Consider the following 19981-nt stretch of genomic DNA (forward strand, 5'->3'; position numbering starts at 1 on the left):
TGGATGTGGCTAATGTGGGGTTGGGAAAGTCAGGCCTCCAATAATATCTATCATAAGCATTTAAAATACTTTCCTCTTCCGGATGGGTTATGGTTGCTATGTGGGGATACTGCTTATCAACAATGGCCAAAGGATTGGTCTGGGGTGTGTACGATTGGGCATGTCATCCCAGTAATATATAAGTTAGACCAACTGCCCAAGGCCCGGATTCGTAACAGGAGGGAGGTGGATTCGGGTCTCACCACGGGAGGGTGGTGGTTAACTCAACTTTCCAGGGCGGCATTACCACCTTTGGGGGTGGCTATGAACTATCGGGATCTGCATATTTTAAATAATTTCACTGTTGCTATGTTTAATAATACTGTTAAGAGCATTAAGATGTTAAATGAAGAAGTGTCTGAAATTCGCCAAATTACTTTACAAAATCGTTATGCTTTAGACATAATGTTAGCTGCTAAAGGAGGAGTTTGTGCTTTAATTCATTCACATTGTTGTATTTTCATACATAATTATGAGCCTAACATTACAAGAACTGTTCATGATATGGAAGACCGCATAGCTGAGCACGAAGCAGGAAAAGATGGCTTTGATAAGTCACCTTGGGCTTTGCTATGGGATTGGCTTCCTGACAGCTCATGGTTACGTTCATTGCTTCAATTAGTTGTGACAATTGTTATTATACTTATTATGTTATGTTGCTGTATTCAATGTGTTCCTAATCTATTTCAAATATGTACCTCAGTTCTTCAGCGTACGAGACAAAGTCGCGAGGGAACTGTGTATTATGCCACTAAAACACCCCCTATCTTTGAATAAATAAAAAAGGAGGGAATGTGGTAATATATTTTATTCTGCAAGTCCTTGTATAGCTTTGCATAGATCTAGGGACTAAAAAATGCCCCTGGTGGGGGGGCATTTCCGCCTGCTATGGGTGTTTTTGTCCTGTTATGACCTGCAAAGCTTAGGGGACCAAATATGTCGGTGAAAGGTCATAGTATATAGCTGAGCCATTCCCATGGGAATTTCCGCAGATGTATATTCTCATCCTGTTTATTCTCATCCTATATATCCTGTGGAAATAACATCCTGTTGAGGTCACTTGTTTTCTGTATATGCATTTTGTTCTCAATAAAAGCTGGTACCTGGGTCTACTCGGGGCTGGCAATTGCTCAGACGTTTCCCTGCGTCTCATTTCAATTGTCAGACCACCACAGAACAGATCAAATTACATAGAATTATGATTTCATCACACACATTTTATAGGGAAGATTATTTGTTCATAAACAATAGAAAAAATTAAATTCCAACAATTTCTTTAGAAATGGTTAAATCAAACATCTTCCTGATGTGTATTTTTATAATAGTTAATTAAAAATCGATCACTTGTTTGGGAAAATGCTCTTCACATTCCCTGACATATAGTTGTTTGTCTCATTCTCTCTGTGTACAGATGCAGCAACTAGTTGCTGTAGATCATGATGTACATATTTGAATTACATGCTGTAATTGTTTATTTTTAACTGAGTAAATTGTAACAGATGGAGAAACAATGACTGCTTGTCCAGCCTGGTTTATTTCAAATGACTCTACCCTACTCTTTAGATGAAAAGGCTTCTAGAACAGCTTACAAAATTCAGTATAATTCTTATCATCAGTATAATAAATTGATGCATTGGGGGCATTGACATTAGTAATGCAGGGAAGAGGAACGTCCTGTAGCCCATGTCAGTCTTTGTTCATATAATGTTGGCTATATCCCAGCCCACATAGAAATGCATCTGTGCATGTTCCCCTGGTATGCTTCTTATTGGTGAATATTTTGAAAGGTAAATTATGCTGCTAAATACGAAGAGTTCTAAAAACTACTTGAGGAGAAAGTAGTCTTTTTCAAACCCTTAGGACCGTACATTTTTATTTGCATTTCCATCACTTTAATTACTGTTTAAAGTGTTCCCAGGATGATTACAGTCAACTATGTTCAAGACATTACATCCCATTCTTTATATAGAGGAGTACTAATTAATGTTACTAGCTTTATTATTCTGCAGTAGTTGCAATTAAGGTGCAGCTGGCCAGTGACATCTTATCTTGGGATATGAGTTGCAGCTGTCATTATCTGAAAGCGATTTGATGAGTCTACAGAAGAAATTATGGTGTAAATGTTTATTTGTATGTTTCAGATATCATGGACTCAGTTAACTTCTGAGTTAACTGGGGAGAGGGGGCTAAAAGTTCTAACAATTAAGAACCTCTGTAAGGGATTCTGAAACCAGTAGGTTATCTCCCAAATTATGCCATTTCAATTTTGGCTTGTAAAGTGGGTAAAAGAGAAGTGCAGTATAATGTATGAATGGACATGATTATGTTGTTATTAATATACTTCTCCTTTATGACCATGTATATTTATATAAATTAAGTATTTATATTTTTAAAATTTCCAGGTTAACTTATTTATGAAAACTACTTGCCTTATGGGTTGAGAAATTTGCTATCTAGCATGCTGGTGAAATCAAAATATCTATTAACATAGAAGATACTTGGTGAAGCCTTCAAAAAAAGCAAACTTGCTATTGATGCTGAAAACATTTTCTTTTCAGCTATTACAGATTATAATATTACACTGATTAAACTAGTCTTCTCTTGAGATTTTCTGCATGTTATTGACTTAAAAAGAATAACTACACCTAGCATGCAGGGGTTTTTTAAAATCAAGGTTTTTTTTCATCTTCTTCAACTAGACAGACAGACATATCTGATAATTAGTAATGGTTTTGGGTTTTTTGCTGGCTATGAAAGAATATATTTTAAGGTATTTTATAAATAGCAGTTTTGTAGAAAAGAAATTACTTGTTACATTTTAAATTTATTTGCCTAAATTAATGCTGACATTTTTAGTAAGTTCTATAGGATTTTCATAGATTGTATTTGAATAATGAGATTTGAAGAATTTGCTTAAGAGATCTGATTAAGACTAATATAATTCTATTACTTTCTTTGTAAATTATGCTGGATTTTTACTGATTGTATTTGAAAAAAATTGAAAGGATTTTAAGTGATATTATAAATTTATAATAGCTATATTGTTATTTCTGGTACACCTTAGTGAATTTTTGCAAATTAGAATGGAGAACGTTTTAAAGATTTGTTTGATATCAGGGATCAAGAATAGTTTTTTATAGTTTAAGAGGTGGTGATAAGTTTAGGCTTACTTGATAGGAAAGGAAAGTTCCCCTTTCTTCTCTTTTTTGTTGCTCTTTATTTTTTATAGTTTACATTAGTTTTACTTGCATTTTGTAATTTCCAATAAAGTTATTAGTAAAAAATAAATTAACAATTACTAGCAACATATACAAGAACTAGATTAGGTAGCATATATAAACAGATAGTAAATAAAAGGAGATAGGTGATTTGGTGGCAGATAAAATCTCTCAAATCATTTTTGCTAAACAAAGATATTACAAATATGATAACAAATATCTAGACTACTGGCAAATAAATAAAAAATCTAAATGTATTAGTGCAATTAAAAATAGTGTATCAGTAGTGACTAAAAATATAAGTAAAACATTCAATTTTTTTCAATAATTATATTTTCCGAGTAATCCAGCACTAATAAAAATCAATGTTTAAATAGATTAATATTCCCAGAATTAGCTTCAGAGGTTGGCTATACAATTTATGGAATCTCCTTTCTCTATTTCAGAAACTTCTGAAACTTGATAATTATTTCAAGAGTTCATGAAAGCTAAAGAGGTTGAGAAACTTTGCCTTTGTAGCTGTTAAGGCTGTTTATATAGTAAATCCTCCTTTAATCCTGTGAAATTAGTTGATCTGAAAGATAATGGCTAGAACTTCTGTATGTGCGTATGGATCTTTCTTGTCCTAGTCCAATCCATTAAAATCAAGGTTGTCAATGATAGGTCAGGATTTCATAGAAATGATATAGATACCTTTTGAGGAGGCAAGCTCCACTTCTTGTATATGTGTGCAACATTCCAATGCATGTTGGAAAAGGACAGAGTTTTTGTTGCAAAACTCTTTTATGAATTCTACCCTACACTTTTATTCTAAGTTATAACTATGTCAATAATTGCCAAGACAGTCAAATCATATAAGTGGTGGAAATACCATGAAATAGAAAGAACATGGTAGTCGACACGAAAAATAACTCAAAAGTACCAGAAAGAAAGAAATAGATAGTCCTATTAAGAAAATATTAGAAATCATGTTAGAAATGACATCTTCTTTCTAGGGATAACTCTACAGCATTTTAACAAACAAAATCACAATTATTTACTAAAATATGGTCACAGCTGTGAGAATGAATTTAGCATAACATTAGAAAAGAAGAACTTTATCAAAGATACCAGATTGGAAACTAAAACTTGTAGAATAATGGCAAAATTAAGACCATATATTTACAACAGAAGTTTAAACAAATGTAACCAGTACATATTATGAAGCAAGGCAAATATAAGTATTTTACAGTATGGTTTTTAAGGAGGAAAAGAACTGTGTAAAGTTCTTTGTTTATAAATGAGCTAATAAGTATTGTATATCAATCAAGGTACAACAAACAGAAAGTTCAAGAGAAAATATTTCTAACTTTTTGATATATTTCTGCATGTATTTATAAAATAAATGTTTGTTTGATTTATGTTTCATTTCTGGTTCTGGTTGTCTCATGTTTTACAGCCCTGATAGCCATTGGAAGATACAGTATGACAATAGAGACAGTTGATGTGGGATGGTGCAAAGAAATCACAGATCAGGGAGCCACCCAGATTGCTCAGACTAGTAAATCACTCCGATACTTGGGATTGATGAGATGTGATAAGGTAAGATACATCGTATAAAAAACCTATATCCCCATGTGTTTTACAAGCCACATTCTTAAATCTATTCAAGCAAGACAGTAAAAGCAAGTTCTGTATATGATATTTTGGTCCTGTCTGATTATTTAATATTGAAGTTATATAATTTCACTTTCTGAATTTCCTAATTTCTGATTGATTATTATATATAATTCATTAACATAATAATCTGCCTAGATCTAAAATAAAAATCTAAAAATATCCCATTCCTAAAATCTAAAAATATCCCAAGACCAAAACACATGACTTTGTAAAAGTCATAATTTTGCCTCACATTTTTGTTCATAAGTCATTTTAAAAACAAGCATAATATATTTACTTAAGATGACATAATTAAAATTTAACCATTATATATTATTAAAATTTCCATACATTATGGACTGCTTCTTGCTTATTCAAAAACACATTACAATATTGGACCTGCAAAGATCATAAATGCAAAGATTGTTTGCAAAATTATTTTTTCAGCACTGTACTACAAATGGTCACCATACAAGTCAGTTGTTAAACGTAGACTGCCATTAACTGAGAGTTTTATTTGAGGAATAATGCTAAAATATCTGCTTAATTCCTTGACTTTAAGTTAGGTCTTCAATTATCTGATCAATTTTACATATTTTTGTGGGTAAAATTAAACTTGATTGTACATTAAAAGAAGCTTTTATTTTTTAAAAAAGTCCATGTCCATTTCAGTGACCTTGGTGTTCTAAACAGATTTTAGTATGCCATCACTTAAACCATGTATAATCTATATACACTATTGTCTGTGTTCCTTTAATTGCTTGCTTATGTTTTCCCGACTTGTTACAAAAAGACCTGCATGCTGTGAAGGGAGACAACTTAGCTAACAAGAATAAGAATCTGTGAGAGTGCTACAGAGCAAGTAGGGAAAACTGTTCTTGATTAATGGAGAAATATATATTGGCTATCTTGATGAGAATGCTGTAAAGTGAGGCATAAGAGTCACCATTGGGGGTCATTTAACTTGCTTGTTAAACCTCTCTCTGCAAGGGAAAGCCGAATAATAGCCATAAAAAGAACAAAATTCAGAAGCTGCATTTAAAATGTTTTAGATGCAATGTTGGCAGCTTAAGAGCTTCATTTCTCTTTCATAGTCAGAAAATAGAGAACTTTTCTTTCTTAACTTTTCATATTTCATGCAGAATTCATTTATTTTCCAACTAATGCTTTTAGAACATCATTATAGTAATATTTGGCAAGTAGGAAAGGTCATTGTGACAACAAAATGTTCAGCCATGCACTTGGGTTCAATTTTTCACCTCTTAACCTTTTCCAAAATATTGAATAATGTTGCTATGCCAGATAGACACTTCCCTTTATATGTGATGTTAACAGGTATGGAAGAAAAACTTATCAAGACACTGACTATAAGCAATATGTAGCAAAAGATTCCAATATTCCCCCTAAAACATTTTTTAATGACATAATCTCCTTGGAGTCTCTTTCATGTGTACTTCATATAAATTTAGAATTAATAAGTGCTAACTAATCCAGAGACTCTGCAGAGCTGGCTAAAGCCAGTCGCTGCTTAATTCCGTTTGATTATATAACTGGTTCTAGGCCACAGACTTCACTAGTGGCTATTGCTATTGATCCACCCTATGAAAATAATCAGATTAATTGCTTTTTCATCAAGTTCCATTAGTGTAGTTCTTTTGATTTTCATGCAGTTGAAGCAACAACTTTAAGAAACAAAATGGCTTGATAATAATATTAAGTAAAATATTGTTTTATTGTCCTATCAAGTCATTCTTCCACTAAAGTAGAATAGAAATGTTAATTAAGAAAGGTGGATCTAAGAATGGTATGCTTTTAGCTGTCTGAATGAATAAGGATGAAACTATTGCATGACTCCTAGCCTAGTTGAGAGTAGTAGTCTTCTAGAAGAAAATCATTAAATAGAAATGTTTTTTTAAGAAGAAGAAAAGGTTGGTTCCATTAATGAAATAAGTGGAACTTCCCATGTACCCTCAAAATCCATTCTGGGACAGATTTTGAGATAGTGGAGAAAGAGAAGAAAATAACATTTTGTTTCTGAAAAATTCCATTTGAATATAGGATTTGGAGGTTGTTGAATGAAGGGCTCCCACTACTCGTGATGTCTTCAATCTTGCTAGATGTCACTGATCTTATCCTAAAAATGTGAGATTACCATGAAGTCTGTTTTTGTGAATTTTTCATGCATAATATTTATCATTTAATCAAAATTAATAGTTACATATATTTATTCAATACTAAAACATTTATAGATTTTTAATTATTTAAAATGCTGTTCAAAAGAAAGTACAAAACTATGAGCAGCAAGATATAAATAGCAATATAACCAACATATAAGGAACCATACTTATATATGAACTATACTTACATCTTCATTTCAAAATAGGAAACAGTTTAGAATTTTCAAAAGAACAAGACACGAATATTGTTACATTTATTGTCTTCCATTAATTCATACACATTCACTGCCTAACATAGCTGTGTTTAAAATATATATTTATTTTAAACCTTAACAATAGAAAAGTGGAATTGTCCCAAACAAGCCACCAGTTTGCAGCTTCATTAAATAAATAATTTTAGTAGTTTCTATGAACCCCAAATGTAGAAAATACTTTTTTAAAGAAAACATTAATTGAAGAATGTCTACAATTATGTCCCAATGTAATCCAATTAAACTTGGTTTAGACTGTTCTTTCCCAGCTGCATTAAAATATACATACAATATGCATAGGGGAGAAGGCTTAAATTTTTCTGTAAAATGAACCCATTTGGCTGAACATGTTTATTATACACTGACATATTCTGTAATATTACTAAAAGGCATAAAGAATTATCAGTAAATAGTAAACATTAAATAATATTTATGAATTAATTAAGAATTGTAGTGTAGATAACAAAATGTTTCTTCCTATTATGTCAAATAAAAATGGTTTTCACAATATTCTTGGTTTAAGAATTGCAATGATAACTTTTAATTTATAAGAAAAGACATTTATTTATGTATGCAGCATTTATCCCCCCATTCTTGTGAATAGCTATAATTTGCAGAAATCAAGAAGCTTCATAATTGATTCCGTGAATTTTTGAAATTTTATATGTAATTGGATATCTGATATTCAAAACTCACAGAATCCTATTAGAAGGCAATTTACTTGAATGCTTTCATCCACTTTCATCCCCTTCATCATGCTGCTTTATTTTAAATTTAGATCTACAACATTAGTTTTTTGAAAGATAGAATAAAATGAGAAACCGTCTAAAGGTGGTTGCTAAATCAACTAATTAATCCCCATATTATTAATAAAAATCATAAAGAGAAAGAACTTTTCAATACATATTTAGCTGAGTTGAATGCAACATTAAAAGTTTTGTACAACTGTTTTATCAAGTCTGATGTAGGAGTGCAAATAATTACTATTACATTTATATATATAATTTTATTCTACTGGGGCACTTAGTTACTTGTACAGGTTTTTTTTAGTAATGTTTTATTAGTAATTTTTCCACAATTTATTAGTTTAATACTAGTATGGTATTTCCAGTTCAACATTTCACCGTTACTCAATTTGTAATATGGGAGCTATACTAGATACTCCCTTCAAACAACAGGGTACCATATGCGTCAGGTGACTGAGGTAGCCACTTGGGAACGAGTTAAGCTTTAAGAGAAACAACCCTTGTTTATTATTTTGCATACAGACTTTGTGGTATTTATGGCAGAACATGGAAATTATGATCTACTTCACAAGAATAATATATAAGAAATGGGTCTGAGTAAATTCACTTTGACAAAAGTAATGCATCAGTATTCAGGTAGATGCTAGCCTTGCAAGGTGCCATCACTTTGTCCACTTTTGTTGTTTTTAATCCATAATTCAGACTGAAGCACATTGTCTGAGATGCAGATGTTTTTCTGTGACTGTATTATTCAGCTACCCCTAAGCCATCAGCACTGAGGTAATCACTGAAACTCTGTGGAACATCTCAGCTGAATAGATCAAGTGCCTAGCACTTCACAGAGAATGATTTCACAAACCTTTTATTATGTTGTAGCTACAGGCAGAATTATAATTAGGCCACCTGAGAATGTTATTCATTCAACTATTAAGTTAAAAAATATACTTAAAAATAATTGAGAAAGTAATACACAGGATATATACACAGAAACTTGTTAAAATCATTGAAAAGAAAGATGGTCATGTGAAAGGTTTCTAAACAGTAGATATAGTAAATTTGATATCTTAAGCATATAAATAGTTCACCAGGATTATTTGTTTATTTGTAAAATTTGTATAGCTGACCATCTCCATACCAGACTCTGGGAGAAGCCAATCCAAAAAACAAAAGTAGCAAAAATAATATAACGCCATATAAAATCATAAAACAAAATTGATATAGCATAATATTAGATATTACAATCAGTTTCTGGAATAAGAATATAGTTTGGTTTTGTCAGTAGAATTGTAGAATTTCCATAATTACCACCAGTGCTTTTATCTGATATACATGGGCAATTTTGGGTCAAATTCATAAAATAGATTATTTTGGTCTTTATGTTATCTATTGTTGCCTGTTGCCACAAGTCCCAAAAATTCAGGTTTCTGTATTAGTTTAAAAAAAAAAAGATGATATTCATTATTATCCATCAGGTTGGATAGAGCCAAATCTTAAAGCTTGCAGTTATGAATCATACACATGATATGCTAATTGATACATTTGTTCTCTCATACTGGATATACAATAGGAGATTCTAAATATGATAACCAGAATTTCCAATATTAAATTATCACAATAAAGTTTTATTTAGTGTGTTACAGCTGCTTGTTGCAACTAGTATTTGGTTTGGTCTTTCATAGGAGATTCTAGACAAATATGATAACCAGAATTTCCAATATTAAATTATCCCAATAAAGTTTTATTTAGTGTGTTACAGCTACTTGTTGCAACTAGTATGTGGTTTGGTTTTGTCTTTCGCCATGAAAGAACATCCAAGTAAGACAACCCACATTCATCCTCTGCACTAACTACTACAATTGCTTCATAACGGGGGGGGGGGGATGGAAATACATAAGCATTACATTATTCTAAGGAGTGGGGCAGTCAGTTTTATGTAAAGCACAGAAAATGTTAAAGACATGAGTTTTAAAAAGGAAATACAACTAAATCTAGTACACCAAAACTATTTACTATACTTATACCTTTCTATCATTACCAACTAGACTTGATTTCATCACTTATATGCATCATTTATATATATTGTCTTTTATTGTTTACAAATTTCATTGATTTTTTGAGGATTTCACAATTTAACTGTTATTTTTTTCAGTCTCCTTCCCCTTTCCTTAATATATTTTCCCTCATTTTCTCATTTACTCATCCTATATTACCAGATCACCTTAATATACTTCTTTTGTACTTGTCATTCAGTTTTACATTCAGTCCACATTCATTCAATACCCATTCATATTTTTTTCTATTTTATTAGACACATACTTTCTAAGTAACCTATTCCCACTGCATTCAGCTTTTATTTATCTCCTGACGTACAAAGTACACAGAACAATGTGGTTATATATATACCCATTTTTGCTTCTTTGGAGAAACATTCCTTGCAACAGACCAAATATCATTCTGCAAACATTTTTATTTTCATCACATTTTTATGTTCATTCTCTGCTTCTTTTAATACTTGGTTGTTCTGACCATGTTCTTTGCAATTTGAGGAGAGTTTTTTCTTTAGAACTCAAAACAAATGAGTTCCATTTGAGTCACATTCCAGTTCTGCTGAACTTTTATATGATTGTTTTGAAAAAAAAGCCTGTGTTAAAATCATAAGGGATCCTGGATAATTTTATTCAGCAAGTAGGGCAAGGTTAATATATATCACTTTTCTAATCCCTTCAATAATTCTCAGCATGGCATATCCTATCACCAGCTTATTTTTCTGGCTGCTCAGGACCTTCCTTTTCTCCCTTCCCCTCACCAATTCAAATTATTGATGTGCCTCTTCCCTACTAAAGTGACAACAATAAACACAGCATACCACATCCCACTGGCCTATCCACTTTCTAGTGCATGCCCTCCCTCTCTTCAGCTCTTGATATATTTGGATTTTTCTGTCAGTTACATGCCACTCCCAAAACTCTTTTGCTCAGAACTTTAATTTCATCTCGTATAAAGAACAAAACATCCAAAACAAGTGTTCGGGTTCAGACATTATTCATATGAAATGCGTTGTTTGGCATACATAATAGTTCATGTATATAACATTTTGAAAATCCTTATTTGCAGGTATTTTTTTTTCTATTTTTTTCTCATCCATATTTTTACAACACGATGCTATCTTTTAAGTTCTGGAGCATTTTGGCCAGTATTCCACACATTCAACCTAAGCCCAATTTATCTGAAATATGCTTACACTATTCTATGCAAGTTAAGATATCTAATTTAGAGACTACTTTGCAAATTAGGAGATCATTGTAAATATCCTATCAAGCAATAGGTACACACAATATTATGATACTTACTCAGGATGATCATATAGTATGCAGCCCTATCTAATTAATATCTCTTCAGCCTTTTGCAACTATTTTGTATGATAAGTAAGGCCCCCCCACATATATATCTAAGCAATGAATATAGTTGTTAAAATACTGCTCAGTGTACGAAAGTATCATGTTTTCATAGAAGTCTGGGAAGTGCAATCTCAACATCTGGAAGATGCCAACATTGGCAAAGGCTAATATAGGCCTTATGTGATCATCCACATATTGGAGTAACATTTCTGGTCAGTTTTAAAATGTGATTTACTGATATGTCTGAGCTGCCATAGAGCTTGTACCACTACAGATTTCATTCTGATTGATTAAAAGGTGCTTCCTGTTTTTTAGACACATTCAGTGTTGCTATAATGTAGTTGTTTACAAAAGTGTTTAGAGCATGCAATGTCTCTGTGTACTTGAAATAGAAGTTAAACCAATTTTCTATCTAAGTTGCTGTTCAGTTGACAAATCTCCCAATGAAGATTGAATGTTTCTATTATCAAAGCAGAAGAACTGTAGATTAAACCCGTCATTTATCCCTGTCATAAAATGCAATCACTGTTCATTCTCTGCACTGCCTAGCACAATTGCTTCAGTTTGGTGTTTGCTCAGGGCAGTGGGACTGGGAGGGGGAGACAAGACGAGGGAGGAAATAACAATAGAAAAGAGATATTTGAAGAGCATCTGTTATTGTTCTTTAACATGTCCTCGCCCAAGGATTGTAAGACAATTAAATATGTATTTGTGGTAAGAATGGAAAATGCCTTGGATATGTAAATTTATTTTAGTTCAACACTGGACTCAATAAAGTATAAAGTGAACAATTGTAACAGAGGAGCACTGTTAACAGTATTGAAATTAAATATTGATGTATTTTAAAATTCAATAAAAAATTCTAAGGAAAGCTACCTAGAAGTCATGTTCTTGGGTTAATCTTGCTTTTTAATCTAAAGAATGATGGAAGCTGTCTGGCTCTGTGATATGAACTATAATCAGCTTAAAAATAATTGACAAATTAATCCTTTCACAGCACCGCAGTTGTAGAGATGTTAAGTTTAATTAGGCCTTATTGATTGCTTTGTATGATTGAGGACTAAAGGTAATATCTCTACTTAAGGTCTAGCACAGATATTTCTGACCTTCTAAGCTGTACGTTTTAATTATTGATTGTGACGATTGTGGTTATTACACGGGGAAGACTTTAATTCTTTCCCAATGAGAAATGTGGCAGAGGGGCAAAATTGCCCTCCCTTCTCATGAAAAGATGGGTTTTTCATTGACAGCTAAAAATATATGATTCAAGTTCATATATTCAGATTCATAGTTACCTTTTGCTTGAATTGTTGTAACAATACAGCCTGCCTAGACAGTATTACAATCACTCTGAATGATAAGATTCAGAGTTTAGAGACATTTTTCCATCCAGTATTGCTGCTGGAAGCCCAAGTGGCTGCTATATTAACCATTTTTGTGTTGTTGTGGCCTTTTCTGGAGATTTTGTTATGATTACAGTGGATCAAAGTGTGATTGCAATGGGTTTACCTGAAGATGCAATTAAAGAGTGTTCAGAAACCCCAACATATCTAAGATGTTGTGGGCAAATTGTCTTTTAATATGATTATACTATATCAACCTTGTTCCAAATCCATTGATTTCGAGTGGGAGTTTAATTCAAGATTCTGATTCTTATGGTCCAATATGTGTACCTTTATTCTTATGAACCTATTAGATTCATGTTCTTCTAAGGTGCTGGGCCCATGTTTACTGGAACAGCCCACTCCCAGCCTCTCACCATACCTACCTATGTCCATACTTATTCATACTTTGGAGCTTCTTTGCTTGGGATGTTAGAGTTGTTTTACTTTTGTTTAATTTTAGGCAAGTTATTAATGCTTTGAAGGATATTGCTCCAAAAGATTTTCTGATAATTCTAAATACAAGCAATTCTGTATTTGAAAGATAATCATTCTCTTGTTCTTGTTTAGAGTAAGATTAAAAGACAGCATGTGGTATTAGTGATAAATATTATATAAAATTATTTCTTTTACATGTAGGTGAGTGAAGTGACTGTGGAACAACTGGTACAGCAACACCCACATATCACCTTCAGTACAGTGCTACAAGATTGCAAGCGGACCTTGGAACGGGCATACCAGATGGGTTGGATACCCAGTATGTCCAGTGCCTCTTAACTCATGCTATGGCATTAAAAAAAGAGATTTAAACTGAACAATTGAAAATGGTTAAGGATTTTTAATTAATAGTTCTTGCTTTTTGTTAAATATATGTTTTGTGTATGTATATGCAAGAGAGAGAGCATGGGTGTATGGCAAATGTTTATTCAGTCTTTTAATGGAAATATCAGAAGAAAAATATGGTCAGATATATTTAATTTTTCTGAAATGTTTATTTGTCAATTTAAAATCTGCAAATCAGTAGATTTTGCAGAGAGCTTGCCCTTTTTTGTAAATTGAATGTTTACATAAACTAGAATACTGTTTGGATGTTTTTTCAAGGTATATGTTCATGATAGAAACAATTCTTTAGAGATTCATTATAAGTTTTTTTTATTTGTTGTTTAAGAGCTTTAGGTTTTAACTTCGCAAGTGAGTTTCTTCTAGCTCTAAGATTAGTTTCTATAATATGTTGTTATGCCTTTTTGTTTCGTGCTATTTCTTTATTATTAATAGTTCATAGTTCTTTTTAAATTGTAAGTTGCAACTCCTTTCCCAAATTCCTCTTAAATTAGAAGGAATAGATAATCTTAAATCAGATCAGATATGGCTAACTTCTTGTGCATTTTCGAAATGCACATTTATAAAAATCTACAAAGGTACAAAAATATAACAATTTTTATGATAAATTTTATTTTGAGTGGAATCTTTAATAAATGCTGGACATAGCATAATGGCAATTTAAGCAGACTATCTGACTGGTCTCTAAAATAATATTTTTTGTTGTTTGTGAATGTGTGTATTTAAGTGGATATTCCTTGATTACATTTCTACATCTTTTCACTTTCCAGTTTTATACATCTTTTTTAATTTTCAGCACTTTTTATTATTTAGATCGGTGAAAAGTAGAGTATCTAAGGATTCAGGATTCCTCAGTGTGTAAAGAAACCTCAGACTTGCATTTCCTGTACAGGAAAAGGAAAGAAACATCTGCCTCCACTTAAACTTCCTGTTATATCTAAATCTGCAGGAATTGTAGTTAATTGAAAGTACGGTTAGGTCAAACAAGTCAGAATCAAACTATAGTATCTGTTTCTGGCCTATTTCTTCATATATATAATTTAAACAAAGGTGTTTGGAGATGTATTTCTCCCAAAATGTTCATAATTTATTTCAAACTAGAAATGAATTGTTTTGCTCTCTTTCTATGAAGCCCAACTGCTGACTCTTTCTATGATGCCCAACTGTGATTCAGATCTAATGTTCATAATGCATTTTTATAAAGTATTCTCTCATCCATGCCAATATGGTAACTTTTTCAAAATACATGGAAACTCCTGTAGGAAGTATGCAAGTCTATTCATCGGCCTTGGATTTGAGTAAAAATGTTTGCATGTGTTAACTACTGTACTTATAAAAACAAATTAGGCCAAGCTCATAAATATCTTTATGCTGTCATTCACTCAGGTTTACAACTATAATGACAAGTTATAATGAAATATGTAATCTCAGATGGAATCTTAAGAACTTTTTTTTTAAATGACAGCATATAAAATCACTTGCTCAAAATAAACTTTGTATGACCATGTATCTGCATTCATGTTAACCATAAAGCACACTATACTGATGTAAATCATCCCTTAGTAAGAAGTTTATTATCCCACCATGTTATATAATCCTAGGAATAAATTTTATGGAATTCAATCTGGCCAGATGTGTATAGAATGACATTGTTATTCTTCATTCAACGTAGAATATCAAATGCTGCCGTAAGGTAAAGAGAAGATTTTGATTACATTAGATACTTGGTACTGACAGTTGTAAAATCTTTTTTGATGAGAAACTTCTATCTAGAATCAGAGTTTCATTTTAGTGAGGCATACTAGTTTTTATTTATCAAATATCTACACTGTTCATTTCACATAAGTAAGTCTGCATGGTATACAAAGAACATAATGAAACAATATAAAATATGACTAGAAGCAAAATAGTTAAAAACAATTAAAATCAAAGTTAAAATATATCAGTTAAAAGTGAAAATTAAAGTTTAAGTGTTCACAAGACTAAAAAGGTAAACTAGATTGAGGGAGAACCCTCAAGCCACCAACCGTTCCCACGGTTGCATAACTATCTTAAATCCTCATGTTAAGTGGCACAGCCAAGAAAACTAGAACAGTGGAGGCCCGCCTTACCTCTGGGCTAAAATGTTCCAGAAGCAGGAGAAACAGCAAAAAAGGCCACCTTCCTAGATCTTGCCAGTCAAAATTCTTTAACTGACAGGATTCACAGCATGCCCTCTCTGTTTAACCAGGTATGATGGGTTCATGTAATTGTGACAAGAAGGTACCTTGGATACCCTTGTCCCATGCCATGACAGATTTTAAAGGTGATAACCAATATTTTAAATTGGACCCAGAAGCCAATTGCTCACATCACTACATTCTGCACCAGTTACAGCTTCCAGGTAGTCTTCAAGGGTAGCATCATGTAGAGCACATTGCAGCAGTCCATCTGGGAAATGATCAGGGCATGAGTGATTGAAGGGCTTCTCAATCCAGGAAAGGGAATTAACTGGGTACATACCCAAACTTTAGCAAAGACTTGAGTGCTATCTACTAAGGAATCAAATACTTCCCTATCATTTATAATTAAATTGGATAATTTTCATATTATTATTTCATCTGATAGAATCAGCATTATTGTATTACTATGAGAATTCCTCTGATTCCCCAAATCGATTAACTGAATATAGTTAGAAAATCACCATAATATAAACAAGAGAATGTTATTTTTATGTACATTAGTCTACTATGAAAGGTTACATTTCAGGATAATTGACAAAGATACACTGAAAACAAATAGTAGATAACCTTTAGAATGTAACAAATTAATAAAGGATTTTTTAGATGTTGTAACACTGAATTTGTTTTTTAAAGGTTAATGCATTTTAATCCATAATATCAAATATTCACAATTGACCTGAAAGTTGTCATTTTTCTCAAAATGCAAAATAATTTATAAAATAACATTTATATTTTTAGTCTTGTTTCTTGTTTAGTTTAGTTTAGTTTACTTTATTGTCATTGCACCTCGTTCAACAAAATCAAACACTATCTTCAGTGCACATCATGACCATGACCATGAAAATAAACACAAACACACATTAAACTGAAAACCCCTGACACCGCACCAATACTGCAGTATACAGCAGAATTCAAAAGAGCTACTGCCCTGCGATAGAAGCTGTTTTTCATCCTCTTTGTCCTTGTTTTTATTATTTTGTACCATCTGCCAGATGGTAATAGGTTCGTTTGATGTAAATACGGAGGGCCCTCCTAACGTCCAGGGTGTGCCATTTTCTTTCCAGTGCATGATTAGGCTTTGGACAAAAGTCAGGCAAAATCAACTCCTGTGAACGATGGAATAAGGAGTTCACCTTGGGCAAAAAGAGACTCTGAATTGTAATAAATCTCACTAACATAATTTTTTCAAGGAAAATATTCTGTTTTCCTTCTTTGATGTGAGTACTAAAACTATTATAATGTTTACTTTGAAAATTACTTAATGGTAAGTAATAAGTAATTTTATAAGATCTTACCCAATACAACATATATAGAAAAGGTTTAAAGAGTATATATTTCAGTAGCAATTGTACAAGAGGTGACTGAAGTTGAAATAAATTGTGAATGTGCCTATACAGTGACTATACAGTAAAGGTTTCAACAAACACTTATCAAAGTGAAATCAGGATGAAAGTGAGATTTTTACCAACTGTAAAAGCTTTGCGTCAGCAATGACTAATAAAATATGCAAGTGTAGCTTTGCCTTTATAACAGTCTGAAATAAAAACTGCCCTAATAGAAATATTTATATGCAAATTTTACATGGTAGGTATGATTAGTAGAAAGGAACATGTACTTAACTCTAAAATGTCTGTTAGAATTAAGGCTTTTATTTAAACCTATAATTTTCCCTACTGTAACAATCATCTACTCCTATATCATTTGTCTGCAGTAGAGTTTCATGCTGAGAATTGGCATGGGACTAGGTGCAGACTGAGTAAGAAACTGAGTTTTATGTGCACACATGGATCAATAAATCCTCCATATTCTTACCATTCATTCAAAACAATATCAGAATACCATCTAATGACTAATCCAGCTTTGACTCATGCTTTGGAATAATAGCTTCAATTGAATATGTTCATAGCCACCAATGTCACATATGTTGAACAATTTGAGTGCAATCCAAATAACATCTATAATCTGCAAATTTGCACACCGTATGGCTGTTCTTGTGGAATAGGATAAACTTAGGCCAATGATCTTGCTTTTTTTATTAAAAAATCAGGATCGTGATATTGGAGTGGTTTGATACTGGAATCTTCAACTGAAAAATAGCTGTCAGATGTTTAGAATTAAAGTGGAAAAATAAATCATTGATAGAGCAATATAGTGCAAAATATTCTGTAACCATCTATGTATTAAAAGTGTATCTTTAAAGAGTATATTAAAGGCAAAAAACCAAAACTATTTTGAATGAAGCACTCAAGCATAAGTTCAAAACTGCAGCTTTAGGCTAGTCCAGTCAAGGTTCCAAAAAGCATGATCATGTACTGGGAGTGGTTTGAGCATGGAACTCGAGAAAGTAATCATTCAAACTGGTACTGTTAACCTGGCTACCTGTTTGTTAGATTCATATTCCTCCTGGTTTGTGAAGGCTATTGAGAAATTATCATGCAACTCAGCCCATGCAATGGTGCTGGTCTCTCCCAGTTCTGAAGGGGGCAACGGATCCAACTGTTCTGAACAACTTTCACCCAATACTCCTTTTTAAAAAAAAGGATAATTGTTGAGAAGATGCTTTGGTTGCAGTTGCAAAAGATCTTGGAAGAAATGGATTATCTGGATTCTTTTCAGTTAGGTTTCAACTCTGGACACAATACAGAGATGATTATGATGGACCTGAGATTGGGTCAAGCAGGGCCGGGGTCCTTAACCTTTCAATAGTGTGATTGTAGATAATCTGGTGTGTTTCATGAAGAAGAAAAGCATTGACAAAAGCTTGAAGGCCATTGGAGGACATTCTTCAAAAGTTAATACTGGCTATGAAGGTGTTGCCATGCACTGGGTAGAGGTCAAGCCAGAGCATCCACTTGCTGGAACTGATTGACTGGTCTGAAGGTGTATATAAGCCACCTTTGACATGCAATAAAGCGGAAATGAAGTTCATTGACAAACCAATGCAAGTACCACAGTGGCCTGTCATGCCCAATCAATAGAGAGATGTGTGAAACAGGTCACAGAGGCAGCACACAGAGTGTATACACATGAGAAACATGAGCGTTATATCAGAGGCTAAGAAGCAAGTCGGCAGCAGATGTCAAAGAATGAATCAAAACAAGACTTGATGAAACTCACTTAAATATTTTTGTAACTCAGATAATTGCTTTCCGATGTTAGTTTATGATTGTATGGATTATTTTTTGCTTAGCTAGATAAGATTCATGCAGAATTATTTTTTTTTGTAGCACAGGATGTAATTTTGAGAAGATAAAGAATTTGCAGGGTGCGTGATCAGATGTGGATTTACCATACCAAGCTAAATGTTGTACAATTGTAAAAATAACAGCAGATTTGAATTCTTGGTGTAAAAACACATTTTTATTACCCCTCACTGGAAAAAAATTGTAAAAATTAATTTTCACCCCATTAAATGACACACCCTAACGCTGTTATATATCTTAGTCCCTGCCTGACTAAATTATGCTCCTAAGGTCTTGTCCCAAAGCCTGAACATTATAAAAGTGTGGGTAGGGATGAACAGACTCTGGCTCAACCCTAACAAGACCAAGTGGCTGGGGATCAACAAGTTTTGGCCCTTAACAAAGTGCCCATTTTGGATCAAGAAGTATTTCTCACTGTCACTCATGATTTGTTCGTCTTGTGTTTGGACAATTTATATATGGTGCTGCCCTTAAAGATCATATGGAAGCTATAGTAGATAGTTGAATGTGGCAACTCAAGCAGGGAAAGATTCACTATGCACATATAACGGGCTGCTATTTGAACTTCAATGGTTATCAGTTGGATTCTGAACAAAATTCAAGGTGCTGGGTGTCATTTATAAAACCATACATGGCATAGGATCTAGCTCTTTGGGAAACTATCCATCTTCTATACTGGATGTTAGTCCTAAGTGCTGTAACAAAGTTGGCCTGCTTTCAGTGCCAATAGTTAATTGGTGTGATTTTGTCCAGGGTCATGAAGTTATTGTGGCAGGTTTTTTAAACAGCCCTAGTCCTGGCTTTTAAATGAAGTGTTGCTGCACAGAACCTAGCACTGGCTCCTGTGAAATCTGCCACTCTTGGGGG

General features: G+C 32.9%; 1 protein-coding gene across 2 annotated transcripts in view; it reads left to right on the forward strand.

Moving 5' to 3' along the window:
- Window positions 1-15312, forward strand: part of FBXL17 (F-box and leucine rich repeat protein 17) — a 181822-nt gene extending 166510 nt beyond the window's left edge. The window contains exons 8-9 of one of the 2 annotated variants that reach the window (XM_026719686.2): window positions 4696-4838; window positions 13489-15312. In XM_026719686.2, the coding sequence (XP_026575471.1) occupies window positions 4696-4838; window positions 13489-13626 (281 nt within the window). In that variant the 3' untranslated portion in view covers window positions 13627-15312. The remainder of the gene's footprint in view (window positions 1-4695; window positions 4839-13488) is intronic. The other variant, XM_087926979.1, reaches the window with a different exon arrangement.
- The last annotated feature ends 4669 nt before the right edge of the window (window positions 15313-19981 follow it).

The sequence above is a fragment of the Pseudonaja textilis genome, chromosome 2 (assembly GCF_049901715.1).
Source record: "Pseudonaja textilis isolate UNSWEBS1 chromosome 2, rPseTex1.2, whole genome shotgun sequence".
NCBI classification, from domain to species: Eukaryota; Metazoa; Chordata; class Lepidosauria; order Squamata; family Elapidae; genus Pseudonaja; species Pseudonaja textilis.